Consider the following 21,003-nt stretch of genomic DNA (forward strand, 5'->3'; position numbering starts at 1 on the left):
TTCTCAGCCTTATTTACCATCTTGCTCGCTATTTGGGGTGCAAATTTTCAAGTTCGTTATCTAGCTAGCAAGATCAGAGCTTAGTCAACTTCAGACAATTTTATCGATGTGGCATAAATAAGACAAGTCTACATGCATGCAAATAGTCTACATGCATGGCATATTAATGTAAATGCTAATTACCAACATGTTTCTGGAATTAAAAGGTGTTTTTAAATCAACACTAATAGGAAAGTTTCTGAAGCAACATGAGAGATCTTGAGAGAACAGATTTTTAAAGAGGTCAAATAGTTGGTGCCTGAATTGCAAGTGTGTCAGTCACAGAAACATCAAAATAATTTAATTTGTGAAGTGGAACAGTACTGAAAATCATGACAGCAAACCATAAAGAAAAACTGCATCAGGAAAGAGGACCAGTGGTCAAAAGTTCATGCTCACTGACAGAGATAGACAGACGCTTAATAAAAGTAAAAACAGTTCACAAATGAATACTTTGTGAACAATTCAACCGAGAAGAAGAGATGTGAATTTGGAGCAGGCTACGTCTGTCTGGCTTTCAGGGTTAAAAGTGACAAAAGCAAGTGAAAATAATTTTTTTAAAAGATTTTTCCAGAGACCCCCCAAAATTTTACTGTTGAGGCTTTCAGGGGGTCTCAAGTGTCAATCAAGGGGTCTCGGACCCCCGAGACCCCCCATATTTCGCACCTTGCCCCGTACCTGTGCCATTCATGATATTAAGTGTATCTCAGATGATCCATGGCCAGGGTTGCCGGCATTTTTAATGCTAAGTTTGACCTTTTTGCCAATTTGACATTTTGGTGCTTTTTCTAAGTCAAGGAAAAAGTGTGAAAAGAAGTAAATGGAAAAAAATATTTCAACAATAGCATTATGGCCTTTGATGAATTGGGCCTGCTTCAGTACTTCAGCTTTATAAGCAAAGCAAAACAAAGTGAAATGGGGTTAATGTCAACATTGTTTTCTTTGATATTAGGTCACAGATATTGTTTCCCATGAGAATGGTTAACATTAGCTAGTTCCAGAGGAAAACACCTAGAAAATAAGACATTGTTGTCTGACAACCCTGCCCACACCATTTGTATGATGGGCAGAGACAGCTCAAAACAGTGATCAGGTGGACAGTGGTTTAAATGTGGAGAGCAATCCAAAATGGAAATTTGGTGGACACTCAATTGATTCTATGTAAGCAGATGCACACAGGCTCATAATGTTTCTTGTCACCGTTAAAGTAATGTATTGCACTGATTCATCACCTAACCACGATGATTTGCATACCTATGTTACGTATTGAAACAACAGACTACCTGCCTAGCTTGCTAAATAAAGCAGTACATATGAGCCCGTCATTATAATTAGTTAACAGTTATATTGGCTATTTGATAATTAGCTTGCTGGCTCACTGATAATACCTAGCTAGTTCTGACAGATAGCTACCCAGCTCCGTACACTTGAAGACAACCATTTGGCACTTCGGCTGCTAGCAATAGCTGTTAACCACGTGCTGGCTGGGAGGCCAACGATTGCCTGTTAGTATAATATTTTTCTCTCTTACTCTGTGACATGACACCATTGCTTCCAGATGCTGGGACAGGTCTGAATGTGTCCTGTAGTAAAAATTTACACCTCCCGCCTTACTATTCGCCAGCTGAAGAGATTCACTCGGAGACGCCAGGAACTGTCCCCGTCGAGGGTGAAGCAGACAGAGTAGAGGAGGCGGATTGGGATGTAGCCAGAACCTCTGTACTGAATCATCAACGCTTTCACCCTTTATGCCATTCATAAAAGATGTTTTATTTAAAAAACAACAGTGGCTTATCAACTGTGGCTTCTGCTTTAATATCTTTAAATAATTATGACCTAGCCTTGATTCCGAAACACGGTCAAACGTTGTTTGTGGTATGACACGCTTTAAATGGCAGTCGATTTTAATGTGATGTTTAGAAATACATGTATTTAACTTGTTCCTGTTTGAGCCTGTTGTCATTAATAGTCATTGTTGGTCAATGTTAAGGACATATAACCTAAGCTACCGAAACACGCACCACAAAGAAAAAAAATCTGCACGTTTACCGGTATGTTTATTTCCTTGGAATGGCTGATATAGTGCCATGCTGAATAAATGTGTATGGTGGGGGTGGAGAGGGAGGTTGTGTGTGTGTGTGTGTGTGTGTGTGTGAGTTGGGAGGGGGTGGTTTCCCGGATAGAGCTCCGTCGCCATCTTTACTCCAGAGCTACCGGTACAGCGTTACGCTACTCCAGCCGCTACTGCTCCGCCAGGAACCGCCGACCGGCACGGACGGACTCGCCGCCACCGAGCGTACATCTTCTCGCACAGACAGCAACGCGTGTAGCGGCCTCAACACCATGGGAGATCGAGAGGATCTAGTCTATCAGGCCAGACTGGCCGAACAGGCAGAAAGATATGATGGTAAGAGCTGAATTAGAAAGCTTTGCTGGAAGGACCATCGGTACTGAATGGCGAGATCTGTTACATTCGCACCCTTTCGCTCACCCTCCCTCTAGCGGGGGGCTTGGAAATGAGGGGTAGCCCGGGTTTGAAGATGGATACATTTTCAGGGAGATCGGGGAAGAGACAAAATGGCGGACACTGGTAAAGTTGTGGACCTAGATAAGGTAGACTGGTTAGTTAACATGAATTCGGAGGTGATGGAGAGGTTCCGAAAAAATATCAAGGCAAGTTGGTTAGCAAGCTGCACATTCAGTTGCTGTATATCACCGCTGCCAGCAGCGCTTTTGACCAGCCTCTTCACACAGTGGATTTTGAAGTGGCTGTCCATTGACTATAACAATCTTACTAATAGGAATCGTGTAAAATGGCGGCAAACAGTCGCTACATTCCTAAAGGGGAATACATCAGAGTGAATAATAATAATTCATAAGCACACATTGACATTTCGTTGTTTTCAGAACATTAACCGTCTTGGTAGACGAAAGACGGAGGCAGACCGTTGCTGTCTGGATATTAGTTGCGCAATTGCTTCCATCAAACCAGTCAATCGGGGGACTGGGAGGTGTATTCACTATTCACCCGGCTAGCTAATTTGCACATACAAGGGAAACTAAGTTAGCCAACGTTTGTCTTCTGTTATCTGAATTGTCTATGTCATATCTCCGCTCAGATATAGTGAGGTCAATCATTGCCATGCTGTTGACCAGTTGAATAGCGCAAACGTGGGTTTCGTCAAAAATGGCGACCGCTAAGTGGAATGGGATTTAGATTGGGCTAACTTTACTAAGCTAGTTCGTCAAACACGCCTTGTTAAAGTTACACGGTCCTCTGTTACTAGTGAATGGATTTAAATAATTACATGTGTTGTCATGTAAGCTAACTAACAGCCATTCCTTAAATTATTTACATAGCTAGCTAGGCTAGGAACCTTTACATCGACTAGTGGCTAACTGTGAAGGCTAGCCGGCTAACCTGGGCTAAATTTTAAACATAGCTAAGGTTACAATGCCAGATAACTAGCATTCTATTTACTTTGGTGTTCATTTTGAAAGTGCAACCAAGTCAGATAGCTGTTTGACGTTATTTAACTTAATTGTAAAATAAACTTATGCCACTTGGGTATCTTAAGACAATGCTAGGGACATACATGTTTGTGAAGATTTTATGTAGACAGTCGAACTAAATGACTTGGCAAGCCCGCTCTCCTGTCAATCTGTGCAGTTTAATTGCGATTTTGTGGCGCTTTAGTGGGTGTGGTGTTCGCTGAGATCGCAGGGTTTTTTTTTCAGCTAGCTAGCTAGCAAGCTAACGTTAGCTAGGCAGACAGTAGTGACCCGCTGACAGCGATTCTCTGGCTTGATCAGTGCTAGCTATTTAGTTGCATGTTTAGCAATACTTCTAAAGGGAATTGCATTCATATTACGCTGTGTGGTGTAATTAACGGTACAGCCAGTATTGAGTGAGTGAGCGGCTACCCAGGTTGTTAAAAGCTAAATGGCCGCAATGATAATTAGCTAATGCTAGTAGCCCGTGTTCTTGGAATGGGTAAGTAGGTAGGTAAATGCAAAATAATGTTTTCTTACTCCACTTAGTGAATACGTGCATGAAATGCATCTTCAGAAAATTCTTAGTAAATATTTCCACACCGGTAATATTTGCTGCATTTCTTACAGTAAAATCAGTTAGCTAACGTGAGTTGGAAGAGGAGGGCTCCTCCCTGGTCCTGGCAAAGCTGCAGAGTTCATTCATTAAAATAAGGCGAGCAAATGAAGATTAAACCAGATACTTTCATGCCGTCTGCAGTGTTTTTGTAAAAAAAAAAAATACTTATCTGAAAATATCTGTATATTTCAGCAGTAATTTAAATTCCTCTTTAATTTACTGGTTATTCCTGTGTACTCCTTTTTGTCTTGCTCTCTAGGCAGTTGCTGTTTTTAGATTCATGACAGCAGGACACAATTATCCTATGCACAGTTCTAACGGTGTTTAGGCCTAGCTATACTGTGGACAGTATGTGCCAATTTTTACAATTTCCTTGCTGTCCCTTGAAGCCTTGTCATAAACAAAAAAGCTGTTGAGACCTTCTGTCCAGATTGAAAACAGTAATGCAGTGATAGGTTCACTGTAATGACATTTTAATAAGAAAATGTATTAAAAATGCATTTGCTGTGACCATGGTGCTTAATTGAGTGGCTGTTATTTGCTCAAACATTTAAGATGAAACTATAAATAGAAATGAGTGTGAATCTATAAAAAAAAATTATTGTTAATTGAGCAAGTCTAAAAATTTTGATTGACTGACTTTGAAAAAAAAAAAAACAGTTGAATCAATCAACACAGTACATTCCTAATGGTTATATTGATAGCATATACATAAAATAACTCACATGAGATTTTGCTACTTAAAACAAGACCTTATGTATGTGCAAATTACAGGCATGGGATAATATATAGAAATGCTTTTGAGGAGGAAGTATGAATGTTTCTGTGATTGCATTATGGTGGTTTATATTGCTGTCACTCTAAAAATATCAATTGTAATGAAGTGATGCTGCACTGTGGGTGTTGGGAGCAGCATGTTCTGTCTTGGTCTGTTGAGGTTGATCTTTTAGGGAATCCCTTTTGGTTTTGAACAACTCTTGGGTGTACTCTGCAATGTCAAACATTTTTTCAGGTTTAGTGATTCGTATGTAGACTGTGACATTGACTATAATAGACTGTTATTAAAATTAAGACAGTTCTACCAACACAATGTTTTATTTTGGTCTGCACACTTGCATTGCGTAAGCTTCAAAAGAAGTAGCCGAATGAAAAAGAAAAGACTAAAAACCACCATTGGGTTCACTCTGTGCCTGATGTATTAGTTGGACGTATGCAGGATTTAAAAACTTTATGTTCACATGTGAATGCTACTCTGACATTTAAGTTTGTGTAACATGGAGCAAAATATTTGATGTGTTCTGTGTCTTTAAGCAGTTCTTTATTAAATAAAATAACTTTACATTATAATTAGGAATTTTACAATACAAGTTACTAAATGCTTGATTCATAAGCAAAGTTTTTGGGGTTTGAATTAAGTGAAAATTAAGTGTTTTGGTCTGATATGACATTTGGGTGATCCAATAGGGGTTATCCTGCTAAGTGCATTGCAGAGTTAGTATTCAGTTACTTTTGGGGGAAAATGTATAAAAATAGCATTACCTCATAGATGTCTGGGTGAAGCTGAAACAAAATATACAGAATATTTAACATCCTGGTATTGGCGGGTGCTGATGTTCATCTGAAGGTGAGAAAAGACCATGCCTTGAGTTAAGGGTACCCCCCCCCCCTTTACACTACTTGCTGTTTTTGCAAAAATCTGGACTTTGAGATTTTGCTTCATATGTAGCCTCTAGCTTTATCTGCAGTCATATCATTTTATTCAGAAAATAAGGTGGAAGGTTCACTGTAGCAGTTTGAGTAGCTTTGCCCCAGTTTTATTTAATTTGTAATGTACACAGTATGGATATTGAGTAGTACTAGATTTACATTTTTATTGATGTGCTAGTTTAAGTACTTGTTTACCCCGCACCCTCACAAAGAATTGTCTGTCACACAGCAATAAGTTGCTACACTAAAAAAGTTATTAAAATAAGAATACTAAAAAGATATTAAAGTAAGAACTGGTTGTATGCCATTCATGTGCATGGTCAGTAGTGATCAGATTTGAAACCAGAGGGGTCATCTTGGTCCAAAGATGTTTATTTTAGACAAGAACTCTAACTTCTAAGTCACCTCACAGTGTTTTCTGAAAGTGGACTGCATGATATTACAGTATGGCCTCAACTTTCATATTTGTGTTTTGTAAATAAGTAAATAGAAATGAGACATTTAGCTATTTATTTGGCTGTAGAAATGCCTCATCTTTGACCTGGGTATACCTAACTTGGCTATAATGAGTCAGTGGAAATATGGCTCTGTTTTACAGTGTGTTTGTCCACATGATATAGGACAAAGTTACTTGGTCTGAAGGTGAATTTGATTCTCTTGTAGCTGGTAGCTGGGCTTCCTGGACCATTTGTATTCATTTTTAATGTATGAAACTGAACAAATTAAGCTAATTTCCTGCCATTTACTCTGACTCTTGATCCCTAATGGAATGGGACTGTGCCTCTATCGTAGTTCAAAACTTAAACAAGAGAAGCTGGCTATGCATGTGGTAAATGAAGAAAGCTGGTTAGCAAAACGAAATGGTCAACGTTTGGAACTTAATTCCACTTTTAATATGTATTATTTCTTTTTCTCTATTTTACTTTATTTTTAATCCACCCAGCTGTTTGTAGCCAGCCATCTTGCTAGCTAACAAGAAGACAAACAGTGCGTCCTCCCAGGCCATTAATTTGGTGTATCACTCAGGGAAGTACAGATCACAGTAGGTTTGGTAGCACAGGGGCCTCTGCAGGGCAGGGCTCCTAATTCATTCTGTGCGTTTCAGTTTTTGGCCTTGATATTTGGCTGCATAGTATTGTTTCATGAGGACAAGACTGAAATGTTGCAGCATTGGCACAGGGACTTTTTGGCATAAAAAATGGACACAGTGTCCAGGCAGTTCAAACTGAATGGTGAATGCTTAAAATAAAATGAAAAAAAGTAAGTAAGTTTACGGGCAAGTCCTGCATTAGTTTGCATATAGTCAGTGTGGTTTAGTGGTAAGGAGCAAGGCTCATAACCCAATAATTACCAGTTTCATTCCCTGCCAGGACATTACTGTTTTACCCTTGGAACAGGTGCTTAACCCACAGTTACCACAGTAAATATCCAGCTGTCTAAATGGGTAACATGTAAGAATTGTAACCTATGTAACTCACTTTGGATAAGAGCATCTGCTGAACAACTAAACGTAAGTGTAATTGGCATACTAACAAAGGAACAAGATAGCAGTGATTTACAGTATGTTCTACACATAGAGGAACCTCCTTGTTATGTGCAGTGTGAGTGAGGATTGTTTAACTTGAAAGGATCTGGTGAGAATCTCTTCGCTTGAACTGATCGTTAACCTTGCATGAAGCTTTGGCTGTTGTCAGACCACAGGCGATGACCACACTTCCTCGGTCAGCCATGTAATTCCGACAGTTTAAGGGTTGGTGACACTGGCTCAGAATCTTTTGTAAGAAGAATTGACTTACTAGGTAATCGGTGTCCACAGCAGCCCATGTAGTGATTTTCACACTCTTAACTCTGAAACAGCAGTTGTCAGACACATCCCAGCTAGTTTCAGTGCCCCAGCCTTTCCTGCTTCTTCACGGGTATCATTTCAGAGCATGTCCACTGATCTTCTGCAGCTGAAATAGTAAGGGATCGGTGCAGCACATGTTTTAAACCGATGCATCTGAACAAGTCTTCGTTTAACAAAAACTCAACTTTTGTGGTCATTGCATGGCATCTGCACAACTTCTTGCTCCTGGTTTGCTGCTGTTCTGTTTTTCTTGCAGGCAATCATTCTCTGGAATCATGATGCATTGCTGCTTGCTTCAGGTCTTTTTTATATGGAGTCTTTCTTCATCCTTAAACTGACATTAGTCTTTTATGTACAGGTTACATGGTCAAGAAAAGTCAGTAAATGACATACAGAAATAAAATAAACAAGACGGCATAAAGAGGGCTGTTAGTATATGTGATAGTTGAATGTAAAATTGTCCAGCCATTGACAATGTGCAATATCAGACATGGTTAGAATTTTTTTTGGCAAGATGTAAGTTAGCTACAAATATGTTTGGATAATGTGTGTAATTTGGAGCAAAACAAGCTGTCCATGTAAACTTTCTCTCTCTCTGAAAAGACAACAGCCTAAGCCTCTTAATTACAGTTTTGGAAAAAGTATTCATTTTTAGGGAATGCGATTGGAGACATAATTTTGTTATTTTATTAATCATAGACTATAAGGATGTTTTATTGGAGTTCTGCTCCTTGTAATACTTTAGCTGGTTTTACCAACAAGCCACTATATGATTGTGTGTAATACAGGTTTACTACTCTGTTGGAAACGGTACTTAATATTATAAAATATTTTAAAGTAAGAATACTGTTTGTCTGATTAGTTCTTGTTCATAATAGAACTTGTAGCCTGTGAGGTTTTGAAAAAGAGATGATTGTAAGATTGTGTTCATGCTTTACGGCTCAGTCTGAAACTCAAACCATTCAAAGTCGACCATTGGATTTGTTCATGCGCAAGTGCAGTTGGGACAGTGCCTCATCTTTGCAACCAAGTGTAAAGTGTCCCCTGTCAATCCCAGAATTCCTTTGTGATGTGAAAAATGACTCTAGAAGCCTTTGGCTAATCTTTAGTGGTAGACCTGTGGTTTAGTTAGTACGCACACAAGTATATGAAGGCAATACCTGTGGAGAATTGTACAAAATCCAGCTGTTAACCTAATTTTTGGTAAGTCATTACTTGCTGTTTAATCTTAACTGTATATTGAGTCCTTTCCTTAATAAACAACTGACACACACCTGGGGAATAACTTAAGGCTTTTAATCTATTACAGAGTTGCATGTAAAATCTTAGTAGGCATGGGAGAATTTTATATCCACTATATAGTGGCAGCAGTTTTCCTCTACAGTATATAACATACATAATAGTGCCTCAACCAAGTACAATCTTTTTTTTTAAATTACAATATTGTATCACATCCTAGACCCCCGAAATTGAATAGTGGGAGAATACATTTTTTCATAACGCACATAGTGGGTATTGATGAGAAGTTGTTCTCACACAAAGTGAGAAATGGAAGCAAAGGCAAGATTATCTGAAACTGAGAAATCCCTCTTATCTGGCAGTAAAGTATGAGCACAGCCTCATTCTTTTTGCATGTGTGATTGAGGAACTACAATGGGATAATTGTTGGACAAGCATCCTCAAATTGAAGCTATATTGACCCCTTGGAGCTGGAGGGTTGAAATGCTTTCCATAGAACAAGTGCAGAATTCCTGGCCATAATTGTTGTGCATCTCTAATCCTCAGTCATGTATTGCACTCAGAAAAGTGTATATATATTGATAATCCTGTGTACGCCATTCAAAATGACATGATATTTTTCACTCATATGTGATCAGAGGCACCACTAAGTGTAATATGGATATAATATTGGATTAATCAAAACAGAACTGATGAAAAATTATCAGCCTGGTTCCTTGTGTGCATTTATAAGGTCTATTGAATGATTTTCTCATGTGTATTTACACACATGTAGGGAAAATCACATGTAATCACATGTATGCATATATCTACATGCGCAAGCAACATGAACAATTACTACCCATACAATCAAGTATACCAAAGGATGCAGAACAGAGCAAATAGAAGTGTTTCCAAGAACTGCAGAAACACATAAATAATGAGTCTTAAGAAGGTTGCAATGGTGAATTTCCACAGAAATCCTAAAAAATATGACTGCCATGTGCCCTCTCCAGAAGGCTGAGTAATACAGTAATTTCCCATTGAAGAAACTGGTTGTTTATTAAGTTGTTCATTCCCAATACTAGCGTTGTTTGCCAGTGGTTAACTTGAAATTATATCCTTTTGGTTCCCCCTTTTATCTTTTTAATGCCTTTGAATGTTTCTCATTTTGGTGTTTATCATCAATGTTTTACTGAAATGCCCTCCTTATGCATTGGTTGGAATTGCCTAAATATTGTAAACATTATGTTTGAACAAGCTTTTTCAAATATTGCTCATTGACATGTCCTTTGTTAAACAATATGGGTCCCAGAAATCTGTTAAATTGCAAGTATAAATGAAAGTTTTCGGGTTTAATCCATCTTGGCAGGAATGTAAAGACCTATAATTTTTTGTTTTAAATAATTGTCATTTTTTTCCCCAAATTAAGTAGCTACTAATGTAGTACATTAGGAAAGTTGAAAAACTCATAAAATGCAAGCTTTGGGCTTTCCAATTGGGCTAATTGTAAACCTTTTAAGGAAGCTCCTGACCTTTGGATAACCTTGGATTTGCCTTAAAGGTCAAAGGTCTGAGTGATTTGAAATGGGCATAGGTGGACAGTTTCAATACTTGAGAGCCTCTCATTTTTTGTAATAACATTAGTGCAGATAAAATATAATGGTGTGTCAGTATTGTGATGATTAATTGGGGTTTCTCCTCCATCCTCACAGAAATGGTGGAATCCATGAAGAAGGTAGCAGGCATGGACGTAGAGCTCACGGTAGAGGAGAGGAACTTGCTATCGGTGGCGTACAAGAACGTGATCGGTGCCAGGAGAGCGTCCTGGAGGATAATCAGCAGTATTGAGCAGAAAGAGGAGAACAAGGGCGGAGAAGACAAATTAAAAATGATCCGGGAATACAGGCAAACGGTGAGCCAGAAGTGCTGTGTTATTTGCCCAGATGGGCATACTGTACAAAGAGTAGTTTCCACTGGATAGCAGGTGCACTTCTCATTTTGCAATGTATTCTACATTCTTAAACCTGCTCGCTAGTTGTGACCTTGTGAAGGTCTTTTCAAGATGAAATGTCCAGTTTTTTTTTTAAATGCACTATCAAATGTTACCTCTGCAAGATGTTTTGTGGTGGTTGTTTTATTTACTGAAATCTGCCTTTCCGTCTGAAGGTTGAGACAGAGCTGAAATCAATCTGTAATGATATTCTGGATGTACTGGACAAGCATCTCATTCCAGCTGCAAACACGGGGGAGTCCAAGGTTTTCTACTATAAAATGTGCGTTCTGTTCCTCTGTCTTCTGTTACAAATGCTGAAATATCAAATGTGCATTGGCATGAATCTGAACTGTATTCCTGGCATCAACATCATTTGTCCTTGGGCTTCCAGTCTTTCTCAAAGGGTTTTCAATAGGCATTAGGGCCAAGGACTGTAAAAGGCTTAAATATTAATAGGTAAGAATAGGAACTGAAATTTGTTTAACGGTAAAGCAAAATATTGCTGTAATAGTCACCTCATGAGAAAAAACATTTACAAGGTAAACTTAAGTTGTTAAAGCATTATTCACTTCTGAAATATAGGGATTTTTTTTTTAATGCAATATATTTTTTTCCATCCCATCAGCACATTTTGATTCCATCTCCTTGGTTAAATTACTCTGTTCTCTCTGGGATAAGGAAATTTGTTTCCTTGCATATGCTGAACTTCTGTAAATAACAAGGCAAGCATAACTCTCAGTGTTACGCCGCTGATTATCCCAGTGTGAATAAGTTCTCGAGCTCTCATATTCAGGTGTGTGACTATGTATGTAAAGAGCTAGGGGAAACACAGGACATGAGGTCATATACTTCTCAAACCCCTACAAAACTGTTACGCTAGCATGCTGAGACAGTGCATGATCCCTCTTTTGGTCAACACGACTTAAGACCACATATAAATTAGAAACTGGTGTACACCTTGAGAGCTATACCAGTAATCCTCTGTCCTAGACCATCATAGAGCTCATAATTGCTGTTCACCACTGATGTTCTGTCTCGCTCTCTTTTCCTCCTCAGGAAAGGTGATTACCACAGGTATCTGGCAGAGTTTGCCACAGGGAACGACAGGAAGGAGGCCGCAGAAAACAGTTTGGTAGCTTACAAAGCTGCTAGCGATATCGCAATGATAGAACTACCGCCAACGCACCCAATCCGTTTAGGTCTAGCACTGAATTTCTCCGTATTTTACTATGAAATCCTCAATTCTCCAGACCGCGCATGCAGGTAAGTGTTCCATTTCCCTCAAACAAACCAAAATGGTCACCTCCTAGTTTTTTGTTTTGTATTAAGTCGAGACTTCTGTGTTAAAATTTGAGGTTCTACTGACTTTAAATATGATTGGTTTACATGTTGAAGTGCCCACTATCACATCCACTCCCTCATCAGTGTAATCACATGCCATGAAGTAGATTCACTTAGCATGGCCAGTGTATTAAGGTATGTAATCGCATCCAATTGTAAGCACTTCGGTTGTGTTTTCAGGTTGGCAAAGGCGGCATTTGACGACGCCATTGCGGAGCTGGACACATTGAGCGAAGAAAGCTACAAGGACTCCACACTTATCATGCAGTTGTTACGTGACAACCTGACACTATGGACTTCAGACATGCAGGGAGATGGTAAGTGCGAGGGCGCAGATCGTTCACACTCACGCAGCACTGCACAGTGGACTGGTGGAGCAAAACGCACCTTTTAAAAAAAAACAAAAAAAAAAAAAAAAAAAAACAAACACTGAAGTGTGTTATTCCTGGTCCTGAGCCAGATAACATGCAGAAGAGGATGATGGGAATTACAGAAAGGATGATGCGTGCATTATGACATCAGCTTGGTGAGGGTTGGTGTGGGGTGCTGTGGGCTTATCTCCACAGCTTCCCCCTTTCGTGTTGAACTGAAAAACAGGAGCTGCTGAGCGGATGCTTTTCCCCTTTGGGATAGTTCTCCTACCTAATTACTCCTTGAAGAGGTTTGTTTTGTCTTTACCGATATTCCTTGTAATTATTACAAATTGAAAAAATGGTCACATTGAGGATCAATCAGTGGAACACCAGCCTCTTCTCCATTCCTGTCTGTTTTTCCTGCTTACTTCCAGACTCCCCCTCATTAATATCAGTAGCTATTGATCCTTCCAACCTTCTTACCACACTGCCTCTCCTACTGCCTCATGATCTTTTACCTCATTAATAATATGGCTTTTGTTTTTCCTCTTTTTTTTCCCTCGTTGTTTTCATTGCCTTGTGTAGATTCCTAAGGAACAACAGCTGTTCATTCCCTATAAAATGTTACTTTGTAAGTCATCTTCTCCGGCATCTGTGTTTCTCTGGCTTGCTGTTCACTCTGTCTTCACTAACTCGTAACCGCATCACCCTGCTGTCCCACTTACCTGTGTGGTAACGTTGGCCAAACGTGAGCCATTTTTCCTGGCTTTCGTGTTCCTCCGGCTTGCCGTTCTCTCTGTCTTTCTCTCCCCACTAACTCCTCACTGCATCACCACTGCCCCAACCTCATGTGCTGTAGGGTTGGCCAGATGTTCTGATTGGGGTTATTCACTCTTTATCACAGCCATTTTTGAAAGCCGTCAGCTGGTGCCTCAGCTAAGGACCCTGTCATGTGAAAGCATACTAAGTAGTTGTCATCATTAAAGGGGTGTTTGCCAGCTTTGGTCTTGCCAAGCTCTATTCCAGCAGGGCTCTTATGTATTGGCACTGTGGAAGACACCCATTTTATCCGGCCTGGTTTGTAGTTGCAGCTGATTGTTAAATTAAGCAGACAGCTGTTCAGTTCATTGTGCCCAGCTAAGTGTTTCACTCTCTTAAGTGTCTCTCCATCACACAAAGACCAGCCTCTGGGCTGTATGATGAAGTGCAGTGTGTCTGCCTCAGTGACAGAGGTTGACATGGCTTCTTTTTTTTTTGTAAGATTCATAGGTCCTCTGCTTTTGTTTCTTACATACTGGGTGATATATCTTGTATCATGTAAAGTATCTACTAAGACTAGGCTGCAGACTGAAAACTCATCTGTATCTGTTCAAACTGCACCTTGGCTCAACTAACCCTGCAATCTGACCATTCATAATATATCCCCAAATATATTCCCTAAATAAAAACATTGCATACTCAAATTCCCTCTTAGACCTACTATGGTACTAAGCAGAATGCTGTAGGTTATTTAATAGACTAAGATAGACTACCAGTAGTCACAACCAATAAACTAAGACTGTGACACATTTGGTTTGGTGTTGTCTCTGATCTTACACCAGTGCATGCAAAACACGCTAAGTGGCTCTGGATAAGAGTATCTGCTAAACGACCAAACATAAATGTAAAAGTCTGTAAAAGCGATGAAAATCAACGGCTTTCCTTAGTGCTTCCATTAACTCCCTTCAAGACACCTTTTTTTTCGTATTTACTTTTAAAAAAGAAAAAGTATATATGGGTAAAAGAAGATGGTGTCCACCACATTGTAGCCAGCTCAGGCCTACCTTCCAGCTCAGGCCATATTGTGCATCAGTAGAAGAAGGTGGCCCGGTTGTTTTCTGACTCACTCTGCAGTTGTCTCCATAGTTGCAGTTTCCTGCACATCCTTGTAGCACCAGCAGACCTTGCCTGCTGCAGGCCATGTCAGTCACGTGCCAGGAAAAGAGGACAGGACTGGCAGTTAGCAGTCCAGTCAGATTCAAACCCGTGCTCTTGTATTCACTCTGCAGTGTGGCCCAGGATTTAGCTTTGCTTGAACTCGGTTAGCTAGCTCTCTTGAAGCAGTGGCAAATTAGAATCTGAGCTATGTAGCTATAAAACAAAGGCAGGCTCCGTGTTACAGTCTGTTTTCACCATTTCTGACGGGAAGCACCAGGTCTGATGGCTCCCCTTGCTCTTCTGTCTGTCTCGGTCACTGTAGCACAGCCTCTGTCTGCTTACCATGCTCATTTATGCTGGGTGCCATGGTCTTATTTTTAATGGGTTACCCTTGTCCTGCTCAGCTGCATGGCTCATGGACCATATTAGTTTTTCATTCGCAGCTAGATAGCAACAAAATGCATTGCCAGAAATGCTGGTCTAGCTAGACGGCACAGTTTTGAAATAGGACTGTGACATACGGGCTATTTTCCAGAAACTAAGCTCCCCTTGCCCTTACAGACATTCGGCAGTTGGAAAGATTCATCCAGCCACTTAGCTATGCAAGCTTGGTTGCCATTAAGTCAGAGCTATTGCAGGTGGCTAAGCTGCTTTGGGGTCTGTAGGATGGCCGTACTCCAGTTGGCAGGGCTCAACCCTTCCCCCCAGTTAGAAGGGCAAATCAAACAGCTGTCTCTACAGCCTAGACTGTACTTCTCACTTCTCGAGAGAGTTGGGAAGGTTATTTTGAAAATGCATTTTGTTACTGGCTGTTATCTAAAAGTAACATATGCATGGTTTGATAATTACTCATAGTCAATAATTGAGTCTGTTTTCGTTTGCTTTGAGGGTACTACTTGTGTTGGATTAAACAAACTAAAAAACTGTAGTTTACCTATTAGGCAGATTTTAATTTGACTTATTTCTCCATAAATGAAATTTAAAAATATTCAAATTGATTGTACAGACTTCTGTATTTCCTCATTTTCCTCACGTTCACCGAAAAATACTTTTATTACCACTGATTCAGAAGTATTAATTTATTGATCATCTTAGACTGGCTACTGAAATTTAGATAAATGCATAAAAGTGATTTTTAGTTGCTTTGTTTGTATGCTGCAAAGGAGGCAGTAGATCAGTGTTTCTGAACTTGTACGCTGGTTGAGAAATGCTGCAGCTGGAAAACCATGTGTGTTGATTTATGTCACAGTAGGTGTTGATTTATAATTAATAATATCATAGCCAGTTCTGCCCTATAAAACTGATTTTGCAGTGGTTTGATTTGCCAACAAGTCATCATGTCCAGCTGTTATAAGAAACATGAAATTCTGTCAGTGCTGAAACTTGAACCTGGAAAAACAGGAGACAGGTAGCCGGTCAGCTGCAGATGGATACAGAAGAAATTTGACCGGATGCTTTTCTGAAAGTAGCAGTAACCTAATTACCCCTGTAGTGGCAGCGTGATGCTGCTGTGCATGGATCTCAGGAAGTTTTCAGTGACAAATGGAACCTGTTACAGCTGGTGGAAGGGATGCCGTTTGGGAAGAAACTCTGTCTTCGGCCTTGGCACCTGATCACTATGAGGAAATCCTGCCATTGGGCTTGGCCCCTGAGCGCTGAAAAGCTGCTGTCACTGTTGATGCAAGGCACAGTAAGGTAGCTGCTGTGACAGTTGCAGAATGATCCAAGTGGCACGTATACAGGCTCCAGTCGCAGTTTCAGTGATGGCACATCCCACCAGCTGTGTGCCGGCCTCAGGTGCATTGCCAGCTTGCGGCCCGGTAGGCCTCACCCTCCGTGTGTCCCAGATTCTATCATCTGAATGTTGCAGACCACCCCTTCTTTTGGGTCTACAATGGTTAGTGCCGCTTTCTTTCCCACGGTGCTGTTTAAGTGCTCATGCTGATCTGTGAGCACAGCCTGGTGTAGGAGACTAGCTCAGCAGATTGAGTCTCCACCCTTGACAGTGCCTGTTGACTTAGCTTGGTTTATGTCTGTGGCGCTTTATGGGACTTGACTCATCTAATTGGACTTGCCCTTCTTCAAGCAGTGTCCTCTGGCAGCCTCGTTAGCAAGAGCCTTTACTTAGTGTGTTTGCAGCTATATTGCGCCCAATGCCTTTCACTGGATGTGTTAGTCAGTTGATGCATGCTGCTGTCCTCTTCTTAATCTTTCATAGAGAGTATTCCACTTTGAAATTCAGCCCATCGGCAGTCTTTACAGTACAAAAAAGCCAAGTTAGCCAAGTTACAGTTATCTTGTCATTCCTAACAGTAATTTGATGAACTGTACTGTGCATGCATGCAGTGTCCTTTTATAGGTTGCCATGGCAGCAACATTTCCCTTTGTCATACAGGTAGAAGAGCAGCCGCAGAGGAGAGGGCCCTCGGTCAATGCACATGTCATCAAGAATGGACAGAAAATAGGAGATGCAAACAAGCACTTATTACAGTTAGTGCATATACTGAGGTTAGATGGGCAACACTGAACTTCTCAAGGTGAACGAAACAGCCAGGGTGGCAAACATGCCGTTTTCCCCCCCTTTTTTTTTCTAAAAGAAGTGTAACAGCTAGCTTACCTTGGTGAGAGATTTTTGATTGATTGCGCGTCCTTGTATTGCCCGGTAGCTGTCTTTCATTCAGAGAACAAAGTTACTTGGCTAACCTTGCGTTCTCTGTAGCTGTTGTCGAATAAATCCACCCTGCTCGAGCCCGTCACGGTGTCTGCACTCCCAGGATCGTAGAGGAATCGCTCTTTTTTTGCGAGCCCAATTTTTGCAGTTGTGCTGGCAGGGGTGCGGAGCCGTGGATAGAGGGGCGTGCGTTGTGTGCTGCTGGAGACCCAGCTGGTCCAGAGTGTGCCTGCTTATGGATGCAGCGCTGAAGGTTTTTGTCTGCTTGGCACGAGTCCTGTCGATGACTCACTCTGTGTGCAGCTCCTCCAGATCTTTAGGGCACACCGTAGGCTTATCCTCAGAGAGCCTGGAACACCCCTCGTAGGAACTATGCCTTTTTGTGTGTTGTCATTGTGCATCGAGAAGATGATACTGCACTGTCTTTTTCTGATCACACATGTCACCAGTCATGACTAGAGGCAGCCATTTTGGGCCTGTCCTCTTGTAATTGCTGTATATGAACGGGGGCCATATATGAAATGTGGTTGTTTTTTTTTCTTCTCAGGAAGATTGAAGAAATATTTATAGCAGTGTTGACTGATATGATACTTTGTTTTGGCTTATGGCGGTGCTATGGTAGTAGGAATGATTTCACTAGAAATAATTATTTTTGACTGTGCCGAACTCTTTATCTCTTTAACTTTTAGTCACAAAAAGGGTCTTTATGGTCCTTAGTAGAGTAGTTATGGCTCTCCCCTCTCTAGGAACAGTTCCGTAAGGTCCACAGTATTTGAATTTCTGCTTTTTTATTCTCTTGTGCCACATCTTCTCATGAACTGTTGGGCCTATCAGTGCTTAATTTTGTGTGGCTAATCCTTGTACCATGATAAATTGCAAAGGAAAGCAAAAAAAAAAGGTTTCCTGCATGAAAAAACTGGCTGTTGTAAGCTAATTGGTTTGCAGCATCTGGCATATAAGCATATGAGCTCATCTCTTATGTTGTTTAGTCATTCATTCTCAAATGCAGCTTGCGTAAAGGTTGGGCCATTCCAGTATAGTGTTACAAATTTGAACACAACATGGTTATGGATGCTGGCAGCAATTGTAAATGTACAGATTTAATCACTTAAAACACTTAAACCATGTACTCACCTGTCGTGAGTCTGATTGATGTAATGTTTTGTATGGAAGACCATACAGTGAAGGACAGTGTGGCAAAAAAAAAAAAAAAACTGATTACTGCAGTTTAGAAGTTTTGTTCCAAATGAACATGCTGCACTAGCTGGCAAGAACTGTTTGATCCAAAGGCATACAGGTGGCTGTGAGTCAAAGGACGTGTGAATGCTGATTGCAGTGGCGTGAACACATTTAATCATGTTTTTCAAAAATGCATTTTATAAAAGTTTATTGTAAACGTGCGATTTTGGCTGCCCTGTGTCGCAGTTTTGAAGTAGAACATTTTCATCTGTTGCTGAAAAATACCACTTGCTTTCCTGATTTTTTTTTTTTTCCTGTTAGTTGTTACTATATAAAAGATTAAATTTGTAAAAGAACAAATTTTGAGGCCACTATTCATGATTAATTGTTAATGAAAATACTTCCATTGCTAATGGTTCTCAGGTTCAGATGTGCATTTGGTTTGAGCTGTGTAAAAGCCCAATCTGATAATGTGTTGGTGCATGAAAGGAATTCTTAGATGTGAAATGGCCCTGTAATCCTCTGCTATTTCCAGGGCATCAGTAAATAGGCTGGCCTTGCTTCAGTGCACTGACAGATAATCTCAGTACAGGTGCTTTTCTAGAGTTGGGAGACTTGACTTTCAAACAGACACCTCAGCACAATCATGCACTGATGGTATGAAAGAAAGAATGGAGTGGAACATCACAGGAGCTGAGAGAGGCGTTTTGTAGAGGTTCTCACCGGGCTAATGCAAATGAGCTGTGCGTATTGCCAGTGAAGAGCGATTGTGTGTCGTTACCTGCTGAGCCAAACTGTGGCAGTGCGGGGACTGCATGCATCACGTGGTTTGGTCCTTCCCTTCACTCACCGCCTTCACTCCCAGTAACACACCCAAGATCGTCCTCATTTGGAGAGAGACCGTCCATCCACCTAGCACTACCTCTATGCATTGGTTAGACAAACCGTTGTTTACAGATGTGAACCAAAGTTTGACTCATTCATGGGGATCTCCTCTCCTAACTGAGGTGTTTGCTGTATGCATGTAAAGGAAGCATGAAAGAATTCTTCCAGAAATTAGCTATGGACTAATTTTACTTTCTTTAAATGTAATGTAAATTTTTACTTCTGGGATTGTTTGCAGTGTTTGTCTTGCTTGGACTCATATATTGCTTGCCCTTTTCTTTGTTTAAATAAAGGAGAAGGGTTAGCATTTAGCCTGACCAATGGTGTATGTTATAAAAGACTTAAAGCACATGAAGGTAAGGGTGTATGGTCCAATGGCTGAATAAATCTGCAGCTTTCATCAGACAGATTTTAGAAGGAAATGCCATCTTCTGTTGCTTGTGAGAGAAAATCTGTCTCTGGACTCATTCTAAAGCTCAAACCAAGAGAACAGTGTTAAGTGAAATTTGATTAACTTTGACATGTGGGGAAAGCAGTGTATGGTATGATTATTTAATGGAATATACTAAATTAAAGTGTGTGCAACATGAAACAGGCTTGGGCCTAAATGTTGACCCAAGAAAATGACAAATAGGCTGCTGGAATATATAGCAAAAAGTGCTGATTACAAACCAAAGGAGGTTATATTACTGTCTCAGCATGGCTTTGTCAGACAATATTTCACTGTAGCCGGTTAAGAGCATCTCACTATGATGAGAGCATAGAAACTGTTGAAAACTGGAAAAAAACACAAGATGCCACACATGTCATGTAGACAGACTCAAGTTAACACTTAATCCATTCAGTAACAGCAGAAAGGGGCTTTGGTCAGGGCAGATTGACATTTTACATGTTTTGAAAAGGATTAATAAAGTAGACATCAAAAGCTATTTCATGGTGATCTTTCTCAGCAGAACAAGAGGACATACGTAGAAATAATTTCAGTATAATTTTTACAGACACAACCAAGCGTTTTTCACTTAGAATGCATGGAGTTGATTAGTTGACAGCTACTTGTAGTTGAAGAGGAGACCCTTAGGGTGTTAGACGAGGCCTAACAGTGCTAGATTAACTCTATAGACTACTGGTAGAATGATGAGTTGTGCTAGTTGTACTTTTTCAAACAGGGCTGCAAGGATTTAAGAAATAAGTCCAGAGACTACAAATTGAAGGACGTTTGTAGCTAAGGCATGTGCTAATTTAGGCAGAGACCGCCTGCCTTAACTAACTAGTTCTGGGGGTAAATGCTGCATCACTCAAAGCTCCTCTCAAAAAATCTTTTTCTCCTCCCAGGTGAAGAACAGAACAAAGAAGCTCTGCAAGACGTGGAGGACGAGACCCAATGAGACTTCACAGCCAATACAAGAACCCCTACCGACCCTCACCAGAACCCCAGTATCACAGTGGGAGCCACCAACCCCAACTTGTACCTGCTGGCTCTCATTGGCTCATTGCCCCTTGAGGCATCTTTGGGTTTACCCCCACCCACCCTCCTTTTTTAAGTTTTTTTTTTTTTTTTTTTTTACTTTTACTTTCATTCAGATACATACAACTAAAATAAATACATTTTTGAGAAGGCAACACTCAAGAGTCCCTGGATTTTTTTTTCCTGGTACAGGCTGTCTTGAAGTTCTTTGTGTTCATATCTCTGTTTTCATTTGTTTTGTTTTTGATTCATTTTTTTTTTCCTCGACAGTTTCA

At 40.4% G+C, this 21,003-nt stretch overlaps 1 protein-coding gene across 3 annotated transcripts; it reads left to right on the forward strand.

Annotated features, from left to right (window-relative positions):
• Positions 1-2,230: 2,230 nt before the first annotated feature.
• LOC118782734 (14-3-3 protein epsilon) lies at positions 2,231-20,790 on the forward strand. Of its 3 annotated transcripts, XM_036536254.1 has the most exons (7): positions 2,231-2,446; positions 10,637-10,836; positions 11,091-11,197; positions 11,974-12,180; positions 12,439-12,575; positions 13,197-13,242; positions 20,596-20,790. In XM_036536254.1, exons 1-6 carry the CDS (start codon positions 2,383-2,385, stop codon positions 13,202-13,204), a joined length of 723 nt encoding a protein of 240 aa, XP_036392147.1. In that variant the 5' UTR covers positions 2,231-2,382; the 3' UTR covers positions 13,205-13,242; positions 20,596-20,790. The 3 variants fall into 3 exon arrangements, with proteins under 3 accessions (XP_036392147.1, XP_036392145.1, XP_036392148.1); XM_036536252.1 differs by lacking the exon at positions 13,197-13,242; XM_036536255.1 differs by lacking the exons at positions 2,231-2,446; positions 13,197-13,242 and adding an exon at positions 2,586-2,629.
• The last annotated feature ends 213 nt before the right edge of the window (positions 20,791-21,003 follow it).

This window comes from Megalops cyprinoides, chromosome 9, assembly GCF_013368585.1.
Source record: "Megalops cyprinoides isolate fMegCyp1 chromosome 9, fMegCyp1.pri, whole genome shotgun sequence".
In the NCBI taxonomy this organism is placed as follows: Eukaryota; Metazoa; Chordata; class Actinopteri; order Elopiformes; family Megalopidae; genus Megalops; species Megalops cyprinoides.

Bases quoted from the DNA above. Each gene is read 5' to 3' on its own strand.
- LOC118782734 (XM_036536252.1), top strand. From the start codon at position 2,383: ATGGGAGATCGAGAGGATCTAGTCTATCAGGCCAGACTGGCCGAACAG. The intron at 11,198-11,973 runs GTGCGTTCTGTT...TTTCCTCCTCAG, and splicing joins AAGGTTTTCTACTATAAAAT to GAAAGGTGATTACCACAGGT. The intron at 12,576-20,595 runs GTAAGTGCGAGG...TTCTCCTCCCAG, and splicing joins TTCAGACATGCAGGGAGATG to GTGAAGAACAGAACAAAGAA.